The sequence below is a fragment of the Dama dama genome, chromosome 22, assembly GCF_033118175.1.
Source record: "Dama dama isolate Ldn47 chromosome 22, ASM3311817v1, whole genome shotgun sequence".
In the NCBI taxonomy this organism is placed as follows: Eukaryota; Metazoa; Chordata; class Mammalia; order Artiodactyla; family Cervidae; genus Dama; species Dama dama.
In genome coordinates, this window is record NC_083702.1 from 33,032,982 (window position 1) to 33,056,502 (window position 23,521).

The window sequence follows — 23,521 nt, forward strand, 5'->3', positions numbered from 1 at the left end:
ATCAATTTTATGGACCATGTCCGGCCAGAGTCATCTTTCACCAGATAACCTGCCGTGGTTATTTGGAGATCTGCTAAATTGTAACTCCAAACTTTCTAACACTGAAGAGATTTTTCATTATTTTTCAAATTGTTTTCAATGTTGGATCTATGCTTTATTTTTTATATAGAGTATATATATATAAACTCAAATGTGAAACATTCTGAAGAAAGTTTTGTTACTATTTTCTAAAATATGAAAAAAAAGTCCAAGTAATATGGATGGATTGGAACTAAAATCCATATGCTTTCTGGGTGTTAAAAGCTTACCTCATTTATGACATTAAATATGCAAACAAGAAAGCTACTGCTTCGGGAACCTAAGACATTTTCAGTGTTTTTGGCTTACTCTCTGTCAAAGTTTGTTTCCAAATGTCCTGCCCATGACAGTCTTCCCAAAAGCAAAGAGAAAAGTCTAACATAAATCAAAGTAAGCTAAGGCCAAAATATAAGAGTAAAAGTGAAATTTTATATATATACATATGTATATACACACATATATACATATATATATATACACACACACATACACACAATATATGCTAATATATACACTTATATTACTTACTTATTGTCTCATAAAATAGCTTCTATATATGTAGATGACCTGAAGAGATACAAGAATAAAAGTGGACTTCCAAATTCAGGACATAAAGAAAGGGCATTAGTTCTGAATTCTCCATAAGATCTTCCCCTCAGAGTCAAACTCCATCATCCGAGTGGGAGCACTGAGCCCAATCTGGTGTCCAAAGTTTATCATCATGTGAGACAGCCTATCTTAATCAACCCAAATGTCCAGGTCATATGCTCAGCCTGTTCTGTCCTAACCTCGCTGCTCCCTCATGATCTTGGCCATATTTCTCTGCCACACTAAGGGCGGCTAAGGAGGGCACGCTGGGAGTCCTTGAGGTCTCAGAACTCTGGGAGCAGGTGGCAAAGGAAGCTCTGAGTGAGCTCTCCACCGATTCTAGTGCTGTCCGTGCCTTCCACATAAGCAACTCCTATTAAAGGAAAAAGACCAAGAATCCACTAGAACAAAACCAAGCAGGCCCATTTAATTAGAGCATTTGCTTGATATCCACTTCTTCGTGTTAAACACACAGACACTCGGGCCGAGGAGGTCTGATTAATTTTAGTATGCACGGTCGTGACAAGTGCCTCAAGGGTAACTGAAAAACATACACTTGCGCAAACACACAGAATCTTCCAGCTAGCTGAGCCTGACAAATCAGCTTCAGAAAAATGCTGTATGTGTTCCCCAGATTAGAGCGTTACTATTCACCAAGGGCCTGAACCTCTAATGTGAGGGGGAAGAGGCTGATGAAACAGGTGGCTGGCTCTTGACTCTTGAATAAGTGACATCTCCAAAAGCTATGGGGACTAGAGCAACAAGAAGGGCTGGCACTGTTCCCTAATGTCCATGTTCAACCTGGGTCAATGGGTCTTTTTCAAGTGCTCCATGCATTAAAACTCCAGCTCTGGAACTGAGAGGGTGGTATGTGTGGACAAGGGAAACAGGGGTACTTCATTTATCTGAAAGGCTTTTGAAATATTAGAAACATTTGGGTAAAGACATGTTTGCAGGGACTGAAAAAGTCTTGTTGGTAGATAAACTCATGTATGAGCAGGAATCAAGCAGAACTCTTCTCATGAAACACACAGAGGACTTGAGAAGAGAAGGCTGCCTTGATTGCTCACAGAAGACGAACATTAAGAACATAGTATGACTACATTTTATTAACAAAAGTACACTTTCTAGTTAAAAAGAAAAATAGAAGCTTTCTTGGCTGAGTATGTTTCTTGTACAGACAATTGTGATCTCGGCTCAGGGACTTCTTGCCCTAAAGAACACTCCCAAAGGCGATCCCTGAGCTTTTACAACCCAAGTCAGAAGATCTTTGGAGAAAATATAAATTAATTTTCTATAACACTTAACGAAATCAACATCAAGATAAACCGCTGTGATGGATACCACTTGAAAAGAAGATGAGCTTGAATAAGTTTCACTCCAGTGTGGAAAAATCACAAGACTTCAAACTCAGCATGCTCTGTGCTGAAGCTAAAGCACCTACTCTGGAAGAAATAGGCTCTACAACATTTGAGGGTGTCTTCTTGTCCTGACCTTTAAAAAACAAACTCTTTCTTTATCATCATTTTATGAGTGTTGATTTCCATACAGTGATGCCTTTCAAAAGGGAGCCTGGAGGTTAGACTCCAGCACGCTCAACGAGAAGAGAGACATTTTCCAGTGACAGACTGCAGACGAACACGGAGCCACAATGCATTAGGAGTAGCCTCCAACAGCAGCGGGAGTGTGAGGAACAAAACTTAAAAGGGCTCAATTGAAAAGTATCCTTGTTTGTCCTTCAGTGGAACAGCACTTACAAAGCCTCTTCAACGTGTACTTTGTCAAAAGGACAGTAAGTAACTAAACAAAAGCAACTCAAACCTCCGCCAATTAAAGTATCTTTAGGCTTTTCCCCTGATTCGTTCACTTTTTATTTTTCCCACCTCATCAAATGTGGTTTTAAAACAAGACTGAATTTCAAAGTGTATTGCACTATGCTTAATTTAATGGAATGCTTTGGCATTTTGAATATAGAAAAGCCAATTGCCATGATTTCCCTATAAAAATAATAATTAAAAAGTTGGTAAAATTAGGGGGTAATTTTGAAGTTCAGTTTCAACTTGTCTGTTAATATGATATGGTTCAATTTAAATTCTAAAGGGCTGCTCAACAACAGACATTTAAAATAAAAGAGCAGACATTGTGATTTGTAATGTAAACTCAAAACATCAAACATTCAATGCCTGTAGGGATGTTCACAAGGCCAAATATCATGCTCTAGGGACCTGTCTTTTCCACAGAATAATTACGTACGATGCTGCAGCATGGCATGGATGAAAACACACTGCTTATAATACCTACTTTCGGACCCCTAAAATACAACTTAAAACATGCAAAAAAAGCTTTCTATCCAAAAAAAAGGCTTTACATCCATTTAGAGAATCTAATGGGTCTATATGTCAACACATTTGTAATTGAAATTAAAAGACACATAAATATTGGGGGGGAGGGAAGCACACATAAAGTACCATGGAAGGTACAAGCCACTAAATCAAATTATTTTCAATAGATGTGACAGAAGCAAATATCAAGAGATGTACAACAAAATAATATTCATACATATTTTTCAGTTTTAAAAGAATATAATTCATGACCAACAATTTATACACTTTTTAAAGTTTGTAACTAGATGGTTATGAGTTATCATCTAATTACAAACTTAAAAAAGTGTCCAATCCAATCTCTGAAGTGGTACACAGGTAGTTCAAGTGGAAGTTTTTTAGCATTTGCCACTGAGAGTATGTAGTATACTGACTGCATGTTGTCAGAGTGATATCCACTGAAGTTTTTCTAATTAATAGAGCAAAATTCCCTGCTGTAGCTGCTGGAGAGAAACAAAGAAAGAGGGAGACACATACACACACACACAAATTAATGACAATAAAACTCCCAACATTTTCTTCACCCAGTGATGGGCTCTGGTCTGTAGATGACTCTGACGGTGAAGGCCTGAGATCTGTCACAATATATACTTTTTCAAACTCATTCCATTATTTTACTGTGTGTATATTAGTTGCCCAGTTGCATCCAACTCACTGCGATCCCATGGACTAGGGCCTGCCAGGCTCTCCGATCCATGGAATTCTCCAAGGAAGAATACTGGACTGGGTTGCGATTTCTTTTCCATTATTATTTTATTAGTTCTTACAAAAAGAGAACTAACTTTTTTGTGAAGTCTGTGCTAAAATCAATGAACTGCTTCATGTGAAGTAACACTGAGTGACTTTGGAAATAGGTTGTGATTTTAGGGTCTTGTAATATAAAACTGTGGCAAAGATTTTTCTGAAGGAGGGATGTTCAAGTGGGAGGGGACACAGGTAAACCTATGGCTGATTCATGTTGATGTCTGGTAGAAACCGATGCAATACTGTAAAGCAAATTTCCTTCAATAAAAATAAATAATTTTTTTAAGAAAAGGTCCCAATTCTATAAAAAAGGATAAAGTCTAGTTCTAACAGAAACAAAACTTCACAAAAAAAGCAGTATCTTACACACAAGGGGTACACTCATCATGGTGTAACAATTTCGGAGGTGTGGGCGTTATACTCTAAGAAGGAAGAACAGTGACAGAGACAGATGCTAAATAAAACCAAGCATATGTGGGATCTGAAAGGAGGACTACACACATACCCACATGTACACACAAAAGAAATGAAAAGAAGAAATCAAAATAGGGGACAAAAGGAAGAACAAATGAGAGCAAGCTAAAAATATTAGAAAATTATGAAATTTTGGGCCAAGGAAACCCTCAATTATATTTTTCTTCAGTATACATTCACATTTATTATACAAATAAGAATAAGACAGTATGGTACTGGCACAAAGACAGAAATATAGATCAATGGAACAAATAGAAAGCCCAGAGATAAAGCCACACACCTACAGACACCTTATCTTTGACAAAGGAGCCAAGAATATACAATGGAGAAAAGACAATCTCTTTAACAAGTAGTGCTGGGAAAACTGGTCAGCCACTTGTAAAAGAATGAAACTAGAACACTTTCTAACACCATACACAAAAATAAACTCAAAATGGATTAAAGATCTAAACCTAAGACCAAAAACTATAAAACTCCTAGAGGAAAACATAGGCAAAACACTCTCTGACATAAATCACAGCAGGATCCTCTTTGACCCACCTCCCAGAGTAACGGAAATAAAAGCAAAAATAAGCAAATGGGACCTAATTAAACTGAAAAGCTTTTGCACAACGAAGGAAACTATAAGCAAAGTGAAAAGACAGCCTTCAGAATGGGAGAAAATAATAGCAAACGAAGCAACTGACAAAGAATTAATCTCAAAAATATATAAGCAACTCCTGAAGCTCAATTCCAGAAAAATAAATGACCCAACCAAAAAATGGGCCAAAGAACTAAACAGACATTTCTCCAAAGAAGACATACAGATGGCTAACAAACACATGAAAAGATGCTCAACATCACTCGTTATCAGAGAAATGCAAATCAAAACCACAATGAGGTACCATCTCACACCGGTCAGAATGGCTGCTATCCAAAAATCTACAAACAATAAATGCTGGAGAGGGTGTGGAGAAAAGGGAACCCTCTTACACTGTTGGTGGGAATGCAAACTAGTACAGCCACTATGGAGAACAGTGTGGAGATTCCTTAAAAAACTGGAAATAGAACTGCCATACAACCCAGCAATCCCACTGCTGGGCATACAGACTGAGGAAACCAGAACTGAAAGAGACGCATGCACCCCAATGTTCATCGTAGCACTGCTTATAATGGCCAGGACACGGAAGCAACCTAGATGTCCATCAGCAGACGAATGGATAAGAAAGCTGTGGTACATATACACAATGGAATATTTCTCAGCCATTAAAAAGAATATATATGAATCAGTTCCAATAAGGTGGATGAAACTGGAGCCTATTATACAGAGTGAAGTAAGCCAGAAAGAAAAACACCAATACAGTATACTAACACATATATATGGAATTTAGAAAGATGGTAATGGCAACCCTATATGCGAAACAGCAAAAGAGACATAGATATATAGAATAGTCTTTTGGACTCTGTGGGAGAAGGCGAGGGTGGGAAGATCTGAGAGAATAGCACGAAACATGTATATTATCATACATGAAACAGATCACCAGTCCAGGTTCAATGCATGAGACAAGTGCTCAAAGGCTGGTGCACTGGGATGATTCAAAGGGATGGGAAGGGGAGGGAGGTGGGAGGGGGATTCAGGATGGGGAACACATATAAACCCATGACTGATTCATATCAATGTATGGCAAAAACCACTACAATATTGTAAAGTAATTAGCCTCCAACTAAAATAAATAAATTAAAAAAAAAAGAAAAAAGAAACCCACAAATCCAATGTTAAATTGCTTCCTAGTCTCATGTTGGTCACACTTCGCAATTTCATCCATATAGAGAAATCTTCTTTCTTTTTGAAAAGTAACTCTTCAGGTACAAACTTGCCTAACCACAAGGATTTAGGAAAATTTATATAAATAAACTTCAAAGCAATTTGCTATCCCAGGATTTTCTGAATATTGGGCTTGTTGTTTTTGCTGTGGATTATATATCCTAAATTTTCAGAATTTTGCAGGTCTGAGTCAGAACTTTCCAGTACTCATAAATATCCTGGGAGAGCATCATTGGAGCTAGGTAATGTTTCTGGTACACCTAAATTAGCAATGTTTCTAACCAGTCAAGTTGTGATAATGACAATCACTAGTACAATTCCAAGTTGGTTATCATTTATAAAGTACTTTCAGGTGCATTACCTCATTTGTTTCCTTCAACACCCTATGATGGAAGTAGGGCAGTTAGCGTTGCCAACAGATATCTGTTACATTAACACAATTACGATAGCAACCTAAAAGCAAGTAAACAGAATGTCTTTTATAATATAAACTATAACACAGACGATCTGTTTCATGCAAAGAAATCCTTATTTAAAATTAAAAGCTGCATTCCCCCAAATGTGGCCAAATCGATACAATGACATTCCAAAATATTGCTAAATACTTGTAGGTGATTGCTTCAAAACTGGTCAGAGACTAGCAATCAGTGGCAGAACCCGGACTACAACTCAATCACCGACTCACAAAGTAGTTCCTCTTTTTCATCATGAACTCATTCAAAAGTCAGGTAAGAACTATGAAGAAACACATATTTTCACCACTGGGGTGCAATTGCCAGGATTTATAAGCTCTCTGAAGGAACTCGTGAATCCTGAGTTTGAAAATTCTACCCTTGAGGGAATATTATATGTTAGAGTCCTTGAAAGACTGAAGGGAGGAAGGAAGGTGTTGAATCGATTAACTCTTCTTTGACTACAGGCCTCCTGAGATAAACCATCTGGGGGCAGGATTGGGGTGCTGGAGTGACAATATTCAACTGTAAACTGTTCGCATCTTGAAGCCATCATAAGAAGTAGTGACTTCCTCTACTCTAGAATCCAGCTCTACCCTAGAAAGGAGTGCTGGTCTCTATTACGATGAAACATTATGAAAGAAACATTTAAGCATTTACAGCTTTGAATTCTGGAAAATTATACATAGATTAATTCAATTCACTTTTGACTTTGCCTGTAGCAGTGGGGGAAATTATAATCTGGGGCCACAAATTCATAGATAATGCCATATATTAGCAATAGTGAAAAGTAGTGAAAAGTGGAAGTGTATCCAACTCTTCGTGACATACTGAGTCACGTCCAACTCTTTGCAACCCCATGGACTGTAGCCCACCAGGCTCTTCTATCCATGGAATTCTCTAGGCAAGAATACTGGAGTGGGTAACCATGCCCTTCTCCAGGGGATCAGCAATATAACAGTTATTTAAAAGTTTACTGAGACTATAAAGCATATAAAGTTTTTGTCAGATGTGTATTTTAGTTTGTATCCTGGATCTTATAGTATCTAGTTTTGTTATCTGGGACAATACTTTAAACTCTAAATCACAGAAAGAATTGAAAATAATGATCTCAAAGATTCAATAATGACAAGAAGAATGGAGAGGACAAATATATGTGAGAAACACGGAGGTTAACTGAGTCAGACACGAAGAAAGATGACAGTAAATGAAATCAATTCAATTTTTAGGGGAAGGTTAGCGATAAAATGTCAATTAGCGTGTTTACGTCATTCACAGGTAACACGATCACCTATATGTACTAAGTTCATTATTAGGAAGTGGAGAGACACAGATACTACCAAGAACTCTTCATCTCAACGTTCATATACTTGTGGAAGATAGAAGGTAAATAAATAATGATGGTAGTGTGCTCAGAACTAACAAAGATGAATTAGTGTTAGCAGTATAGACTAAAGTAAATTCTAACAAAGGTATTTAGAGAAGGTGGTAAGTCTTAAAAGGTGAATATATATTCATTAGATACCTAAGACGGAATATTTTAGACAGGAGAAATAGCATATGAAGAGGCAGAGTAGTATTAAAAATAGGAGAGTGCTGAGAGAACTGCAGGCAATTTCTTTAATAAGACAATATGATAACATGTACCTTAGAGAGAGGTAGGAAGTAAGGTTAAGGAGATAAAAGGGTGGCATCAGATTATATATGGTCTTATGTTCAATATCAAGTAGTTTTGCAAAGGAAAAGAGGCTCATTCTAATTCTAGTTCTTCCTTCTTACAAGAATATGATCAAGTGATTAGGTCGTGATTTTTCATTTTTAAGGTAAGAAATAATACAAGCTTCAGAGTTTCTGAGGATTAAATGAGGTATATATTTATTAAGGTCTTTCTTTTCTTTTCCCAAGACAGCAATGGGTCAATATTGAAGTAGTATAAACGTCCTCTCAACAAATATTTTAAATAGTTAATGTGCACAATACTCACTCTTATAGAGTTTAATATCAGGGCAGAAATTTGACAAACAAATAGTCAAAATATAGTTGTGCTACTGTAACAATGGAGGGAAGCATATAACAGTTCTTAAAAATATTTAAAAATTACTGTAATGAATGTAAGTAACTCTACAAACTTGGACTTGGAGAAATGAGGAAAAGAATTACACAGAATTATAAATAGAGGGGATAGGAATCAAGAAAAGGTATTTTTTTGTTGTGTTTCAAACAGGAAGACATGTAAATAAGCTGAAAAGGGCATTCCCAAAAGTTATAGGAGGTAACATAGACATTAATATAGAAAAGTAAAAATATGAAGCCTATTATTATATCTAAAAGTATTATATTTTAAATGAGATATATAAAGTTCATGTCAAGATAAAAATTATTTTCACCTGTACTGTTAATGAGCCTAAAGTCTGAAGGAAAATTAAAGTCTGGATCTGACCCATAAATTTATGCTGATCCATATTTATATATAGATCACCCATAGCTACCTGAACCTTGAGAACACATATACAAATACCCATCTACCTTGGTTTTATTAGCTAAATTAAGATATCTGGTTGTCTTAGATTTGTTCAAATTTAATTATCAGTGATATGTTCTTTAAAACAAAGATGAAGTGATGACATTATTTCTAAACAAAAAAAAAGCAGAAATAAAGACAAAGAGAGTTAAGAATACCAGAATGTATGATGTAAGTGAACTGGAAAAAAAAGGCACCTGGACCTGTGGGATGTGTACTGGGTTCTTACTCTGGCTTTAACACCAATTTGCCATGTGATTTCAAGTACATCTGTACCTCAGATCTCTCTCTCTCAGAGAGGGGTAAAATATGTCTTCATTTCATTCTAATTCTGAAATTCTAATATGCCAAACTAATTTGCTCCCAGACATTCTTCTAAAACAAGTTTTTCTTAAGATATCTTCCAAGGCATTTGCTCCCAGACATTCTTCTAAAACAAGTTTTTCTTAAGATATCTTCCAAGGCATTTTTCTATAACATTTTAAAATCAAACAGTTTAAACTGAGCTATTTTCAATTAAAACTTTTAGGAAATTTGATCACCATTGAGGAATTAGAAATCACTTTAGCTGAAAATTACTGAATACTACTTTTCATTCAATTGTTCAAAGAAATTTAGGGACACAAATGCTAAAGTGTAACATTATTACTGGCAAAATTCCTAATCAGAAAAAAACAGTAAAAGTAATGATTTAGGGAATTAATTTTAATTTAAAGATGACTTCAGTTTGAATGATGACCCTGATTGTCACCCTGTGACATACTTAATCACCAGTCTTCTCATCTGAAAATGGGAATAAGTAAGAAAAGTCAGAAGATTTCGATGATATGTATGGTATTTCCGGAAATGGAAATAGATTCTCATAGTAGCCCTGGTTATGAGATTTATGTAAAGATTGAATAAAGTATTTCATATAAGTGAAAAATCACTCAGTCTTTTCTGAGTTCTTTGTGATCCCATGGACTGTAGCCCACCAGGTTCTTCTGGCCATGGATTTCTCCAGGAAAGAACACTGGAGTGGGTGGCCATTTCCTTCTCCAGGGGATCTTCCCAACCCAGGGATTGAGCCTGGGTCTCCTGCAGAGCAGGCAGGTTCTTTACCATGCAAGCCACCAGGAAACCCATTTTATTTAAAGATATGCACTTAATACAACCATTTCCCCCCAAATACATATCATTTACTCAATACCTAGGTATAAGAATGATGTATCACATAATATGATATTAATACTTCACTGTCACTCTTAACCCCTTAGTCTGATAGTTAAAAAACCAACTGATAAAGCACAGCTACTACCAAATATAAAATACCAATATATTATATTACATAATATATATTACCTAGATCAGACATTTTGAACTGAAAATTTACAATTAATTTTGGCAGGTCCACATCAGTTGAAGTATCACTGGATAAATGAGACTCTTTAGCACCAGAACTTTTCAAGTAAAAGACAAGCAAAAATTCTGATGAAAGAAAAAGATACAAACACAAATATATCAATATATCTTCACCTGTTTATATCATTTAAAATATTTTAACTAACTGCTTGAAAAGATAAGCTATCTGGGATAATAGAGCCATTTTTATTCAACTCATAGGTAAATCCAAGTTTCTTTCTAACCATTTTACCTCGGTAGCCTCCTTTTGCATGATACACCATTCTCTTGTAACTTCTGAATTTCTGCTAGTTTGCTGTTGGCAGGGATAAGGTTGGAAATAAAACAGACTTTCTATTGAAATCTGCATTCTCCCCTCAATGAGAGGAAGCAAAGGCATGAATATGGCCCCCTCATAATGATTTAGCTAGGGCTTAATGAAATTTTCATCACAACCTGCTGTTCCTTTTAATGGCCTTTGAAAAACAATGGGGAAAAAAATAGCTTGAGGGAAGAAAAGATTTTTCCGTGGCAGATATTTGTAAAGTAGTTCCATTCACCTGCTCTCCGTTCTCCTCATCCCCATATTATTGCACAAATCACAGAACTGTAACAATGTTTTGGTTTGTCATTAATTTTTTCCTGTATACTTTATTCCTTTTGTTGCATCCCAGAACTACAGATCATTTGTAGTTACTAGCACACAGGGCAGACACTGTACGCAGTGTCACTTGGATGCAGACCCTTGGATGATGCCAGGTTCTGATGTCCATTCTCTTGTTTAAATACACCCTTTAGTTAATGGAGTTTTTAACCAGTCTGTATAATGACCCCGACAGTCACCCTATGACACACTCAATCATCAGTTCCCTATTTGAAAATAGAAACAGTAAGAATCAGAGTATTTAGAATGTAACTTTCCACTTGCTGTAAAGGCTATTATACATCTCCGTAGATATGTTTCTCCATTTTTCTTTCTTTGCAGTTAAAAAAAAATTTTTTTGAAAGAGATTTCCTTTAACATTATATTCCTTTTCTATGATACAAATTTATGCCTAGTCATTTTTTCTTGGTGATTAAGCTGATCACTTTACATAATACATACATAAATTTCTCCTTGATATATGTATCTCCTAACAGAGTTTAACCATCTGCGTAAGAGCAAATTTAGTTATCAATAAAAGTGAGTCTAATTTCTCCAAAGATACAGATTCCCAACAGGCACATGAAAAGAAGCTCAATATCACTAATTATTAGATAAATGCAAATCAAAACTACAATGAGGTACCACTTCACACCCATCAGAATGGCCATCAGTACAAAGTCTACAAATAACAAATTCTAGAGAAGGTGTGGAGAAAAAGGAATCCTCCTGTACTACTGGTGGGTATGTAAGTTGGTTTAGCCACTACAGAAAACAGTCTGGAAGAGTTGTCATATGATTCAGCAATCCCATTCCTAAGCAAATATCAGGAGAAAACTCTAATTCAAAAATGATGACATGCACCCCAATATTTACAGCATCACTATTTAAAATAGCTGAGAGATGGAGGCAACCTAAATGTCCACTAACAGACATTGAAAGAATGGATAAAGAAGATGGGGTATATATATATACACATGTATATGTATACAATGTAATATTACTCAGGTATAAGCAAGAATGAAATAATGCCATTTGCAGCAACATGTATGGACCTAGAGATTATCACACTAAGTGAAGTCAGTCAGAAAGAGAACAACAAACTATAAAATGTCACTTACATGTGAAATCTAAAATATGATACAAACTTATTTACAAAAGAGAAACAGACTCACAGATATAGAAAACAAATTTATCAATGGAGAAAGGGGTGGGGGAGGGGTAATTCGATGTTTGGGATTAGCAGATACAAACTACTATACATAAAACAGATAACAACAAAGTCTTACTGTATAGTACACTGAACTATATTCAATATCCTGTGATAGATTATAATGGGAAAGAATATGGAAAGAATATATACGTATAAATATGTACAACTGAATCAATTTGTGGTACACCAGAAACTACCACATTGTAAATCAATTATATGCCAATTGTAAGTAAGTAAATAAATACAGGTACTCCTATTTACATTTCTGCATACTCAAAGCATGTCTAGGAATCTTGTGTACATAAACATAAAACCATCTTAGTGGTTTTGTATTTATACAAACACCATCTTTCTGGAACTCAGGCTTTTAGATGCTTGGCATGTTCAAGTTATATTCCATTCTTCCATAAAGACTAACTCTGTATTTTCTCATGTCTTCATATTACTCAATAACAGGTCAGTCTTGAGCTAAGCTTTTAATATATTTTAGGGAGAAAAGTAAAAAAAGAAAAGCTGTAGAAAATATGATAATGAAAACACTCTAATGCCCACATACAATAATGATATTTCCTCGTGTTAACTCTTTCTGCCTTGGATGCTCTATCTTTCTTCCTTTGACTGTGTATCTATAATTTTCTCCTCATTTCCAAAACCTTTGAATGTATCCTGCTAAGCAAACTGGTAAGCATGGTCTTTGCCCTATTTCCTGTTAGGAATTATACATTTGGCTTCAGTCTGCCATATACTTTGAAATTGAGAGTCTGTGCACCCATTTGGAAGGGAGCTCACGTGAAACACTGAGGCCAAGGCCCCAGAAGCAATGACACTTGAGTAGCAAAGAGCACACTTCATATCCAGATCTTGCTTTCTAACAACATTCTCCAATAAAAGGAACCAGGGCTTCTTAGGAAGAAAAAAAAAAATAAAACAGGGCTTCTTAGGGCTTTCATGATAAATAGGAAATATACAAGATGAATCTGCAGGATCTTACAGTGCCAAAAAGTAAAAAATGCTCAAAAAAAAAAAAAAAGGCAAAATCACAGTGGTATGTCAAAGTGACATGAAAGAACCCCCACCCCCGCCATGAACAAAACTGGAATAAGCTAACAAAATTCCATGAGTCAATACTGATATAAGATACTGAATAAAGTAATAAATGGCAGAGAAGAGATAAATCGCCCATAAAGAATAATTCCAAATAAATTTCTAGATGATCCACTGTAAAGGGTGGGGATCAAGGCTCCCTACTTTGTAAATATGGATTGTACACAGCATCTTCCTTCTAAAGAGTACGGTACAGAAAGGAGGCGGGGAGATTTTACAAAGGAGAAACCTGACAAGCCCTACATCAGCCAGGTGGTCAAGGTCAACATCAGCATTTGTAAGTCACACAGTAAGAATGTACTCTTGATATGATGTGACACAAACGGTACTTGGTTTCTGTGGTCTTTCAACCCAAACCCACAATCCCAGTTTCATTCAGAGAAAATCACTAGAGAAATTCTAACAGAGGGGCATTCTACAATCTGTCTGTATAGCATTCCTCAAAATTTTCAAGGTCATCAAAAACAAGAACAGGCTGAGAAACTGTTGCAGCTAAAAGGAACCCAAGGAGACTTAACAACTAAACAGCTAAATGTAATCCGTTATTTGGTAACATCCTAGAACAGAAAAGCACATAGTGACAACTAAAGAAATTTGAAGGAACTCTGGACTTCAGTTAATCATACTGTATCTCAACATAGAAGATGCGAAATAATTTTGGATGCAGAAAGTTAATCATGCAAAATGAACAACATATATAAAAATAAAGACAAAAAAAGCATCATAAAGATGTTATATCAGAAAGCTATGATTTGGGGCCATTTTTATTTTCTTCCTTTTAATTTTACTGTTTTGTAAAACAATTTTATAGTAAGAAAATACTATTTTCAATATCGGAAAAAACTTCAGCACATTAAAAGAAAAAAGGTTGTCTGGGTCTTCCTCAAAGCCCTGTTTTTAGCTCCATGCAGATTAGAGCCAAAAAGTCTTTGGCTGACTAGATTATCTCTAAAATTCCTTCCAACTGTAAGATCATGTGAATTACATAAATTTTAACTAAAATCCATGTACCAGCTATGCATCTGGTAGAGACCCAGAAATATTTAATTACCACACGACTCCCAATACCGGTTAACATACATTTTGTGCCAGATATAATTTACCAGTGTCCTAACAACAGACTAGAAATGAGCCCAACTCAGTGTTAAATAGTATATAAATGCAGTATATTTTTGGTGTGAAGTATGTCTTTTTATATCACTGTTTTATGTTTGTTTGTTTTAATTTCCCATCTGACTCTGACATAGGAGGCATGTTCTTGTGTGCAACCTGGCATCCATGCTTAGGATGGACACAGATTTAAACAGAAGTTAGTGAATATCTGTAGCATTAAAGATGGCTGTCAGTTAAGCATCAATTCTTTTATTAGTTTGTTTGCTTTAATGCTAAGATTAGTCCATGAGCATATCACCTGCAGGATACTATCTGTAACTATTCAAGAGATTTAGTGCATGAAATCTTAAAAGAAAGGCATCTTGGAAGTTAAAACATGGAAACTTCAACACATTTAAGAGAGTTAGAGAATCACTACTTTTCAAATACACACTACATCCAACCACACCAATTTTGGATTATACAAAAAAATTGACCTGTCTATGTAGCCTAAGAAGTGTGTAATGTATAAAGAATATAAAATGTAACAAAGTTGTAAAATGGCCTTGGGCAGGGATGGTGGAGTGGGGGGCAGGGGGGCGGGTCAGGCTTGGGCAGGGGGGAGGTTTGAGATGCCGAAACTAGACTACAGATATCTGGCAGGTAGGCGATGACTATCCTGGGTTCCACTGCCACATTCTATTCCTGAATCTTTAAGTTGTACTCAACCATAACTTACTCATGTGTGAAAAAAAGGAAGACATCACACAAGAATTAATGATTTATAAAATTGGGATAAACGCACTTACATTTCTAAAAAAAAAAGAATATTCATCTTCATAGTGTTACATTTCTCTCTCTTCCAACCTAACATTGAGAGTGTGTCAGAGAAAGGAACTGGAAATTAAAACCAAACCGTTAAGATTAGGAGATTGGCAACAAATCTGTTTTGGCTGCAATCCTTTACCTTCTGGCTCATTTTTGATGAGCTCTTCCATTTTCCTCTGTTTCAAGGTGTCAACAACATCAGCTAAGCTGCCTTTGCGCCTTTCAGGAGTTCCCAGGGTTGCACTAGACAAGGACTCGCCACTCTGCCGCCCACCTTCTTCTGCCTTCTGAGGTGAGGTAGATGAGTTGTGTGGGGCAAATGAAGACATAACTTTATTGCCATCAACTTCCTGAAAGAGAAAGCAAAGGAAAAAAAAAAAAAATATATATATATATATATATATACATGCATACATTTGCTTAAAATTCAGTAAGCATTTTGATTTTAATTGGTTACATGGCTTATTCAGGACTTCTCTGATAGCTCAGTTGGTAAAAAATTCTCCTGCAATACAGGAGACCCCGGTTCAATTCCTGGGTCAGGACGATCCTCTGGAGAAGGGATAGGCTACCCACTCCAGTATCCTTGGGTTTCCTTGTGACTCAGTCGGTAAAGAATCCGCCTGCAATGCGGGAGACCAGGGTTCAATCCCTGGGTTGGAAAGATCCCCTGGAGGAGGGAAAGGCTACCCACTCCAGTATTCTGGCCTGGAGAATTCCATGGACTACATAGTCGTTAAGAGTTGGACACGACTGAGCAACTTTCACCATGGCTTATTCAGTTGAAACATTAAAAAGTGAAATTCTAGTGTGCAGGAGCAAAAGGAATAAAGAAATTTCAGAAAGAATACATCAACATTACAGCCTCACACCAGAGTGAGACAAAGACTGATTCACAGGAGAGGGAAAAATAAGAAGATTCTCTCCCCAAGACTGAGTTCAAATAGCAATGAAATCTTCTACAAAGCCTATATTGATTTTATATATATATATAAATGTCATATAATATATAAATATTTATATATTATAAATTTATATATTTATATATTTTATAAATATATATTAGTATATTTATATATTTATTTTACATATTTATTTTATATATATATTTATATATTTTATAAATTTTTTGCTTTATATATATAAACACACATATATATATAAACATATATATATATATATATATATATGTATTTTGCTTTTGTTTGAAAGTCTTAGATTTTCCTATGAACATCCAATGCAGTGGTCACCTGTAATAAACCTTCTCATGGTATTATAATGTTTAAACAAATAACATTCCATATATCAATTTTCTATTTAACTGTAAGCAGTCACCTCTTCTTAATGGTACTCCTAAACAAAGCAGGGTCCTCATTTGGTTCTCCACCTCCCTCTCATGCTTTCAAGAAGGCATCAGACACACAGGAGATTCTGACATCAGAGAGGAATAGTGCAATTTCATTTCTGCTTCTGCAGAAGATCTTTCCAATTCCATGCCTTATCTAAAGCACTGGTTCTGATGATACTCTTTGCTATTTTGCACATTAAGCCTCATTTGCCCTACAAAATAAAGTTTCTTGCAGACTTTGCCTCTTCATGATTGTGTTATGTGTGTGAAAAGAATCTATTCACGAATTACAAAAGGTAAACATAATTTTGGTGTTTCTTTAGACATTCTTTCCCCCATAATTTCTAGTAGAACTTTGGCAATCTATGTAACTCGGGGGGGTATATTTTGTATGTTGTTGTTGTCTAGTCACTAAGTCATGTCTGAGTCTTTTGTGATTCTGTGGACTCTAGTCCGCCAGGCTCCTCTGTTCATGTGATTTCCCAGGCAAAAATACTGGAGAAGCTTGCCATTTCCCTCTCCAGGGGATCTTTCGGACCTAAGGATCAAATCTGCATCTCCTGCATTGGCAGGCAGATTCCTTATCACCAAGCCTGCGTGGAAGCCCTTATATTTTATATAAGCAGCATTATATTAATTTTTTCAAACATTTTCAAGAGAAATAATATTGAAATGACAAAGAAAAAATTATTTTCTTAAAGGTTTTCTTTGTATAATCTCTTACTTTCATAATCTTTCGTGCTGCCGCTCAGTTGAATCCAACTTTTTGTGACCCCATGGACTGTAGCCTGCCAGGCTCCTCTCTCCATGGGGACTCTCCAGGCAAGAACCCACTGGAGTGGGTTGCCATGCCCTCCTCCAAGGGATCTTCCCAACCCAGGGATCGAACCCAGGTTTCCTACACTGTAGGTAGATTCTTTAGCATCCAGCCACCAGGAAAGCCCAAGAATACTGGAATGGGTAGCCTATCCCTTCTCCAGGGGATTTTTCTGACACAGGAATTGAACCAGCATCTCCAGTACTGCAGGCAGATTCTTTACCAGCTGAGCTATCAGGGAAGCCCATAATCTTTCGACTTCCCATAAAAGAGAGCTTTTCTTAAAAATAAGTTGCATCCTAACATCTTTGAGTAAGTTAGTCTCTCTCTAGACTTATTTTCTAATTCTACACCATTAAAATTTTCCATTAAAATATATGAGATTGTGTACATATTTAATTTTCAGGAAAATAGCTTATACCCATGTTTACATGCTTGTCCTTTATTTTAAAACATGTTAATAAGGATCTGTGGACCTCAGAAAAATGACAAATCACATGGATTTCATGTTTAATCTTTAAAAACGAATGCTACTATTTTTGACTAGATTAAGACATATTAAAAGTACTCAATAATACTCTCAGGTTTTTTTAATGTATTAAAAATAGAGATGTCAGCACAAATGTAATCTGTTCGTACAATTTTTGTCAAAGGATACTAGTGAGTATGGGCTTCCCACATAGCTCAGTGGTAGAGAACCCACCTGCCAATGCAAGGGATACAGGAGATGCGCGTTCGATCCCTGAGTTGGGAAAAACCCCTTAAGAAGAAAATGGCAACCCACTCCAATATCCTAGCCTGGAGAATCCCATGGACAGAGGAGCCTGGCTGGCTATAGTCCATGGGGTCACAAAGAGTTGGACACAACTTAGCAACTAAGCATGCGCGCATTGGTGAGTGCAAGGACATGAGCTATGGTACAAACATCAGTTTGTTGGGTGACATCGAGGCAATGTGGAAGCAGCATAAGTAAAAAATGTGTGTTAAAAGAATTTTCAAAATCATGATTCTAAACCTAAACCCCAAATGCTTTCCATTTACTACAAACAGAACATGTCCCTTACAATGACTATTCTTTAATTAAATATTCTATAAAAATACATTGAGAGATGAATCTTAGTTTATAATATACTTGAATTTGGAAATCAATACACATAGTATAATAATTACAAGACCCTGCAGGCTAAGTGAAGGTGCACTTTTGTAATTATTTACTTAAAAATGACACACGAATACACGTAAATACCTAAACATACATATACAGATATCTCTGAAAAGGGCAACCACATATTCATTCAGTAAACTAAGGAATGGTTTTATGAATGACCCATAATAAACATCAGCTCAGTTTAATGTGCAAATTGGAATACAGCAAAACTGCTGTATTTATTTTCCACAATCTTTCTTCTCACTTATTTCCAGGGTCAAAAGCAGAAAACACCCCAATTTTAGTTTCACTTCAAACATGCATATTTTATACTCTGCTTTTACATTATATGATGATAAACTTTACAAACAAGAATTTGTCATTTGAGCTTCACATTCCATAATTGAAAACTACACACATCCTTCTGCAGCATCATCAGTACAGAGAATGGCACCCAAACTGTATGCAATGAAGTCAATTAAAATATGAGAAAAATTTTCAAACTCAAGTAAAATAAAATCGTATCCCATTTTGCATGTCTCTAATTCTCTACACTTTGCAAAGAGGAAGGATTTATTGAAAAGAGTTTTACGTATTTCATAAGAATTCTAACCTCAGTTACCACAGCAATATAAAAATAAATTAATTATTTAGCATTATTGCTATTTCATGCAGGAATATTTTTCTTATTACTATTTCACCTGTCTGATTACATTTCAGCCTCTGGCACTGTTAATCCCTTTAACAGCTTCATGTAGTTAACAGATGTTTCAGTGTGGGGCTCCACTGTTCATTTGCATGGTGAATGGCCTGAGTATGGAGTACTGGCACAGTTTCCAGTCAAGGAAGTCCTATGGTTTCCAGTTTCTACCCTGGGACTGCATTTACCATGACTGCACATTTCCCTTCACTTTCCTGGGAGTTGAACATCCAAAGAGTCTGCTAACAAATGCCATCAGTGGTCCAAGCCAGCAATATATACTTAATTAAAATTGGTGCACAAAGCTTCAGTATTTTGCAGGAGCTCTCAGAACTGTGATGTGTAACTTCTAAATTCTAATGATAAAATGGTGTTCTAAACTTATAGAATGAGGTTAAGAATCTTTGTTATTCTTGAACAAGCTTTACTTAATCTTGCCTTCTGTTACCCTTGCAACCATGAGATAGTGTACCTAATGTATCCATGTGTATACTCTCATCAAAATATCTTTTCAAAAATACATCCTTATTAATTCCATAGATAGTCTTTTGCTATGAACACCCTTTTAAGAAAAGTATATTTCAATCTTAATATTCAAATTTTACTTTAGGTAGTTTGGTGATTAAGAAGAATTAACTCATTTGGAAAAAAAAAAGATAACAGGCAACTCAACCAGGTATGTTGTTATTGTTTAGTTGCTAAACTCTTTGCAACACCATAGACTGTAGCCGACCAGGCTCCTCTGTTCATGGAATTTCCAGGCAAGAATACTGGAATGAGTTGCCATTTCCTTCTCCAGGGGGTTTTCATGACAGGCATCGAACCCAAATCTTTTGCACTGGCAGGTGGATTCTCTAACACTGAGCCACCAGGGAAGCCCAATCAGATGCATATCTTCCTTTTATTAACTTAATGGTATTTCATTCTTTACTCTAACCTCAAAAAACACATCATCATACTTATTTTTTCAGTTCAGTTCAGTCGCTCAGTTGTGTCCGACTCTTTGTGACCCCATGAATCGCAGCATGTCAGGCCTCCCTGTCTATCACGAACTCCTGGAGTTAACTCAAACTCATGTCCATCGAGTGGGTGATGCCATTCAGCCATCTCATCCTCTCTCGTCCCCTTCTCCTCCTGCCCCCAATCCCTCCCAGCATCAGGGTCTTTTCCAATGAGTCAACTCTTCCTTATTTTTTAGCCCTATAAATTGAAGTTAAATCTGTACAGGATAGTAAAAACATTACATTTAGTAGTCAGTCTATGATATTATAATCACTAAGAATGACAGCCAATATATTTACACAATATTTACTTTGTGTCCAGCATAGTTTAAAATGATGCATATGCATTAACTCAGTTAATTCTCATGGCAAGTCTAACTATAGTTTGTACTTCAGAGCTGGAGAAATTGAGGCACAGAGACTGAAGTAAATGACTGAGGTAATAGGACTACTAAAATATAAAGTCTAATCAGCTTGATCTACTTGGCTTTCAGAGCCCTGATTTTCAATGGCCATGCTAATACTGCTGCTGCTGCTGCTAAGTCACTTCAGTCGTGTCCGACTCTGTGCGACCCCGTCCCTGGGATTCTCCAGGCAAGAACACTGGAGTGGGTTGCCACTTCCTTCTCCAATGCATAAAGGTGAAAAGTGAAAATGAAGTCGCTCAGTCATGTCTGACTTCTTCGCGACCCCATGGACTGCAGCCTACCAGGCTCCTCCGTCCAAGGGATTTTCCAGGCAAGAGTATTGGAGTGGGGTGCCATTGCCTTCTCCATGCTAATATTACCCCACTCTTAAAAACATACAAGCAAAAAAAGAAAAAGGCCACAAGCTTTTAACTATGTCTATATCTATCAATGATATACTTGCACAAGATACACTTCTTAATAATTATAAAGAGAAGCTTTCACCCCAATACAGTCAACTCTTAAAGAAATGATATACATATCTTGAAATGAATTAATACAACTATTTACAGACTTATAAAGCTCAACCCACCCAAATATAAGGTTTATGTCATACTCCAAAAAAACTAAACCTGAAGATTTAAATAGCTATATAAAGCAAACACATAAATTTGAGCTCAAATGGCTAACCAAAATAATGATGCTTAGTAGTTTATGCTTCTTTATCTATCTTTATGAAATATGTGGCTACCTCTATCATTCCGTCTAGTTCAATGAAGTTTTGAACTTAGAATAAACAGTACAGAAGATTTGGACTAACTTTAATTAAATTCTCATTAACACAAGTTCATTCATTTTGGCATTGCATAGATAACATAAAATGAACTACAGATCTAGAGAGAAAACTCTTTGTAAACAAATTTTGACATAATCATGTTCTTCTTCTAGCAATGAACTATTCTTATAGATATCACCAGGAAACAGCAAAACAACACTTTGAAAAATATCTTAAAAACTGTATTTTTTGGTTGAAATGGATGAGAGTGTCCAAAAGGCACATAGTTCTAGTTATAAAATAAATACTGAGAAGTAATGTGCAGCATGGTTAATAATATTATATTCTATACAATAGCCAAGGACTTCCAGATGTATAAGCTGGATTTAGAAAAAGCAAAGGAACCAGAGATCAAACTGCCAGCATTCGCTGGATCACAGAAAAAGCAAGGGAATTCCAGAAAAATATTTACTTCTGCTTCATTGACTACACGAAAACTTTGACTGCAGATCACAACAAACTGTGAAAAATTATTAGAGGTGGGAATACAGACCACCTGACCTGCCTCTTGAGAAACCTGTATGCAGGTCAAGAAGAAAGAGTTAGATAGAACTGGACTTGGAACAACAGACTAGTTCAAAATTGGGAAAGGAATATGTCAAGGCTGTATATTGACACATTACTTATTTAACATATATAGACTACATCATTCAAAATGCCAGCCTGGAAGACGCACAAGCTGGATTTGAGATTTCCTTGAGAAATATTAACAACCTCAGATATGCAGATGATAATACTTTAATTGCAGAAAGTGAAGAGGAACATTGTGTGAAATGCTGGGCTGGCTGAAACACAAGCTGGAATCAAGAATGCTGGGAGAAATATCAGTAACCTCAGATACACAGATGACACCATTCCGATAGCAGAAAGCAAAGAGGAACTAAAAAGCCTCTAGATGAAAGTGAAAAAGGAGAGTGAAAAAACTGGCTTAAAACTCAACATTTAGAAAATGAAGATCATGGCATCCTGTCCCATCACTTCATGGCTAATAGATGGGGAAACAATGGAAATAGTGACAGACTTTATTTTCCTGGGCTTCAAAATCACTGCAGACAGTGATTTCAGCCATGAAATTAAAAGACGCTTGCTCCTTGGAAGAAAAGTTATGATCAACCTAGACAGCGTATTACAAAGCAGAGACATCACTTTGCTGACAAAGGTCTGTCTAGTCAAGGCTATGGTTTTTCCAGTAGTCATATATGGGTGTGAGAGTTGGACCATAAAGAAATCTGAGCACCAGTGCACTGATGCTTTTGAACTGTGGTGTTGGAGAAAACTCTTGAGAGTCCCTTGGACTGCAAGGAGATCCAACCAGTCCATCCCAAAGGAAATCACTCCTGAATATTCATTGGGAGGACTGATGCTGAAGCTGAAGCTTCAAAACTTTGGCCACCTGATGCTAAGCACTGACTCACTGAAAAAGACCCTGATGCAGGGAAAGAATATGGCAAAAAGAGAAGGGGGCGATAGAGGATGAGATGGTTGGATGGCATCACTGACTCAATGGTCATGAGTTTGAGCAAACTCTGGGAGATAGCGAAGGACAGGAAAGCCTACTGTACTGCAGCTCATGAGGTCACAAAGAGGGGAGATGACTTAGTGACTGAACAACAATACTTGAAAATGGCTAAGAGAGGAGACCTGACTGTGGTGATCATTTTGTAATACATACAACAAATCACTATGTTGTACATCTGAAACTAATGTGTTACCAGTCAATTATATCTCATTTTTTAAAATCTATATTATTTAGTTATCTCTTAAAGTTAAAAATTGTATTAAAAATGTTACTACAAATATTTATTTTGAAGCTAAATTGCTCTACCTGTAATTTATTCTGTCATATTAGAAGATGCCAAATTTCACTTAGTAATAGAAAAAAATACATCATTATTGTAAAAGAATTTGTAAAGCTTTTTTGGTTAAGATAACGTTTCATTATATTTCTGCATGAAACCTCAAAC

The 23,521-nt window shown here is 36.2% G+C and overlaps 1 protein-coding gene across 5 annotated transcripts in view; it reads right to left on the reverse strand.

Annotated features, from left to right (window-relative positions):
- Positions 1-23,521, reverse strand: part of SOX5 (SRY-box transcription factor 5) — a 1,090,517-nt gene that overhangs the window by 307,022 nt on the left and 759,974 nt on the right. For all 5 annotated transcript variants that reach the window (XM_061125136.1, XM_061125135.1, XM_061125134.1 and 2 more), the window contains one exon: positions 15,442-15,652. In XM_061125136.1, coding sequence (XP_060981119.1) covers positions 15,442-15,652 — 211 coding nt within the window. The remainder of the gene's footprint in view (positions 1-15,441; positions 15,653-23,521) is intronic.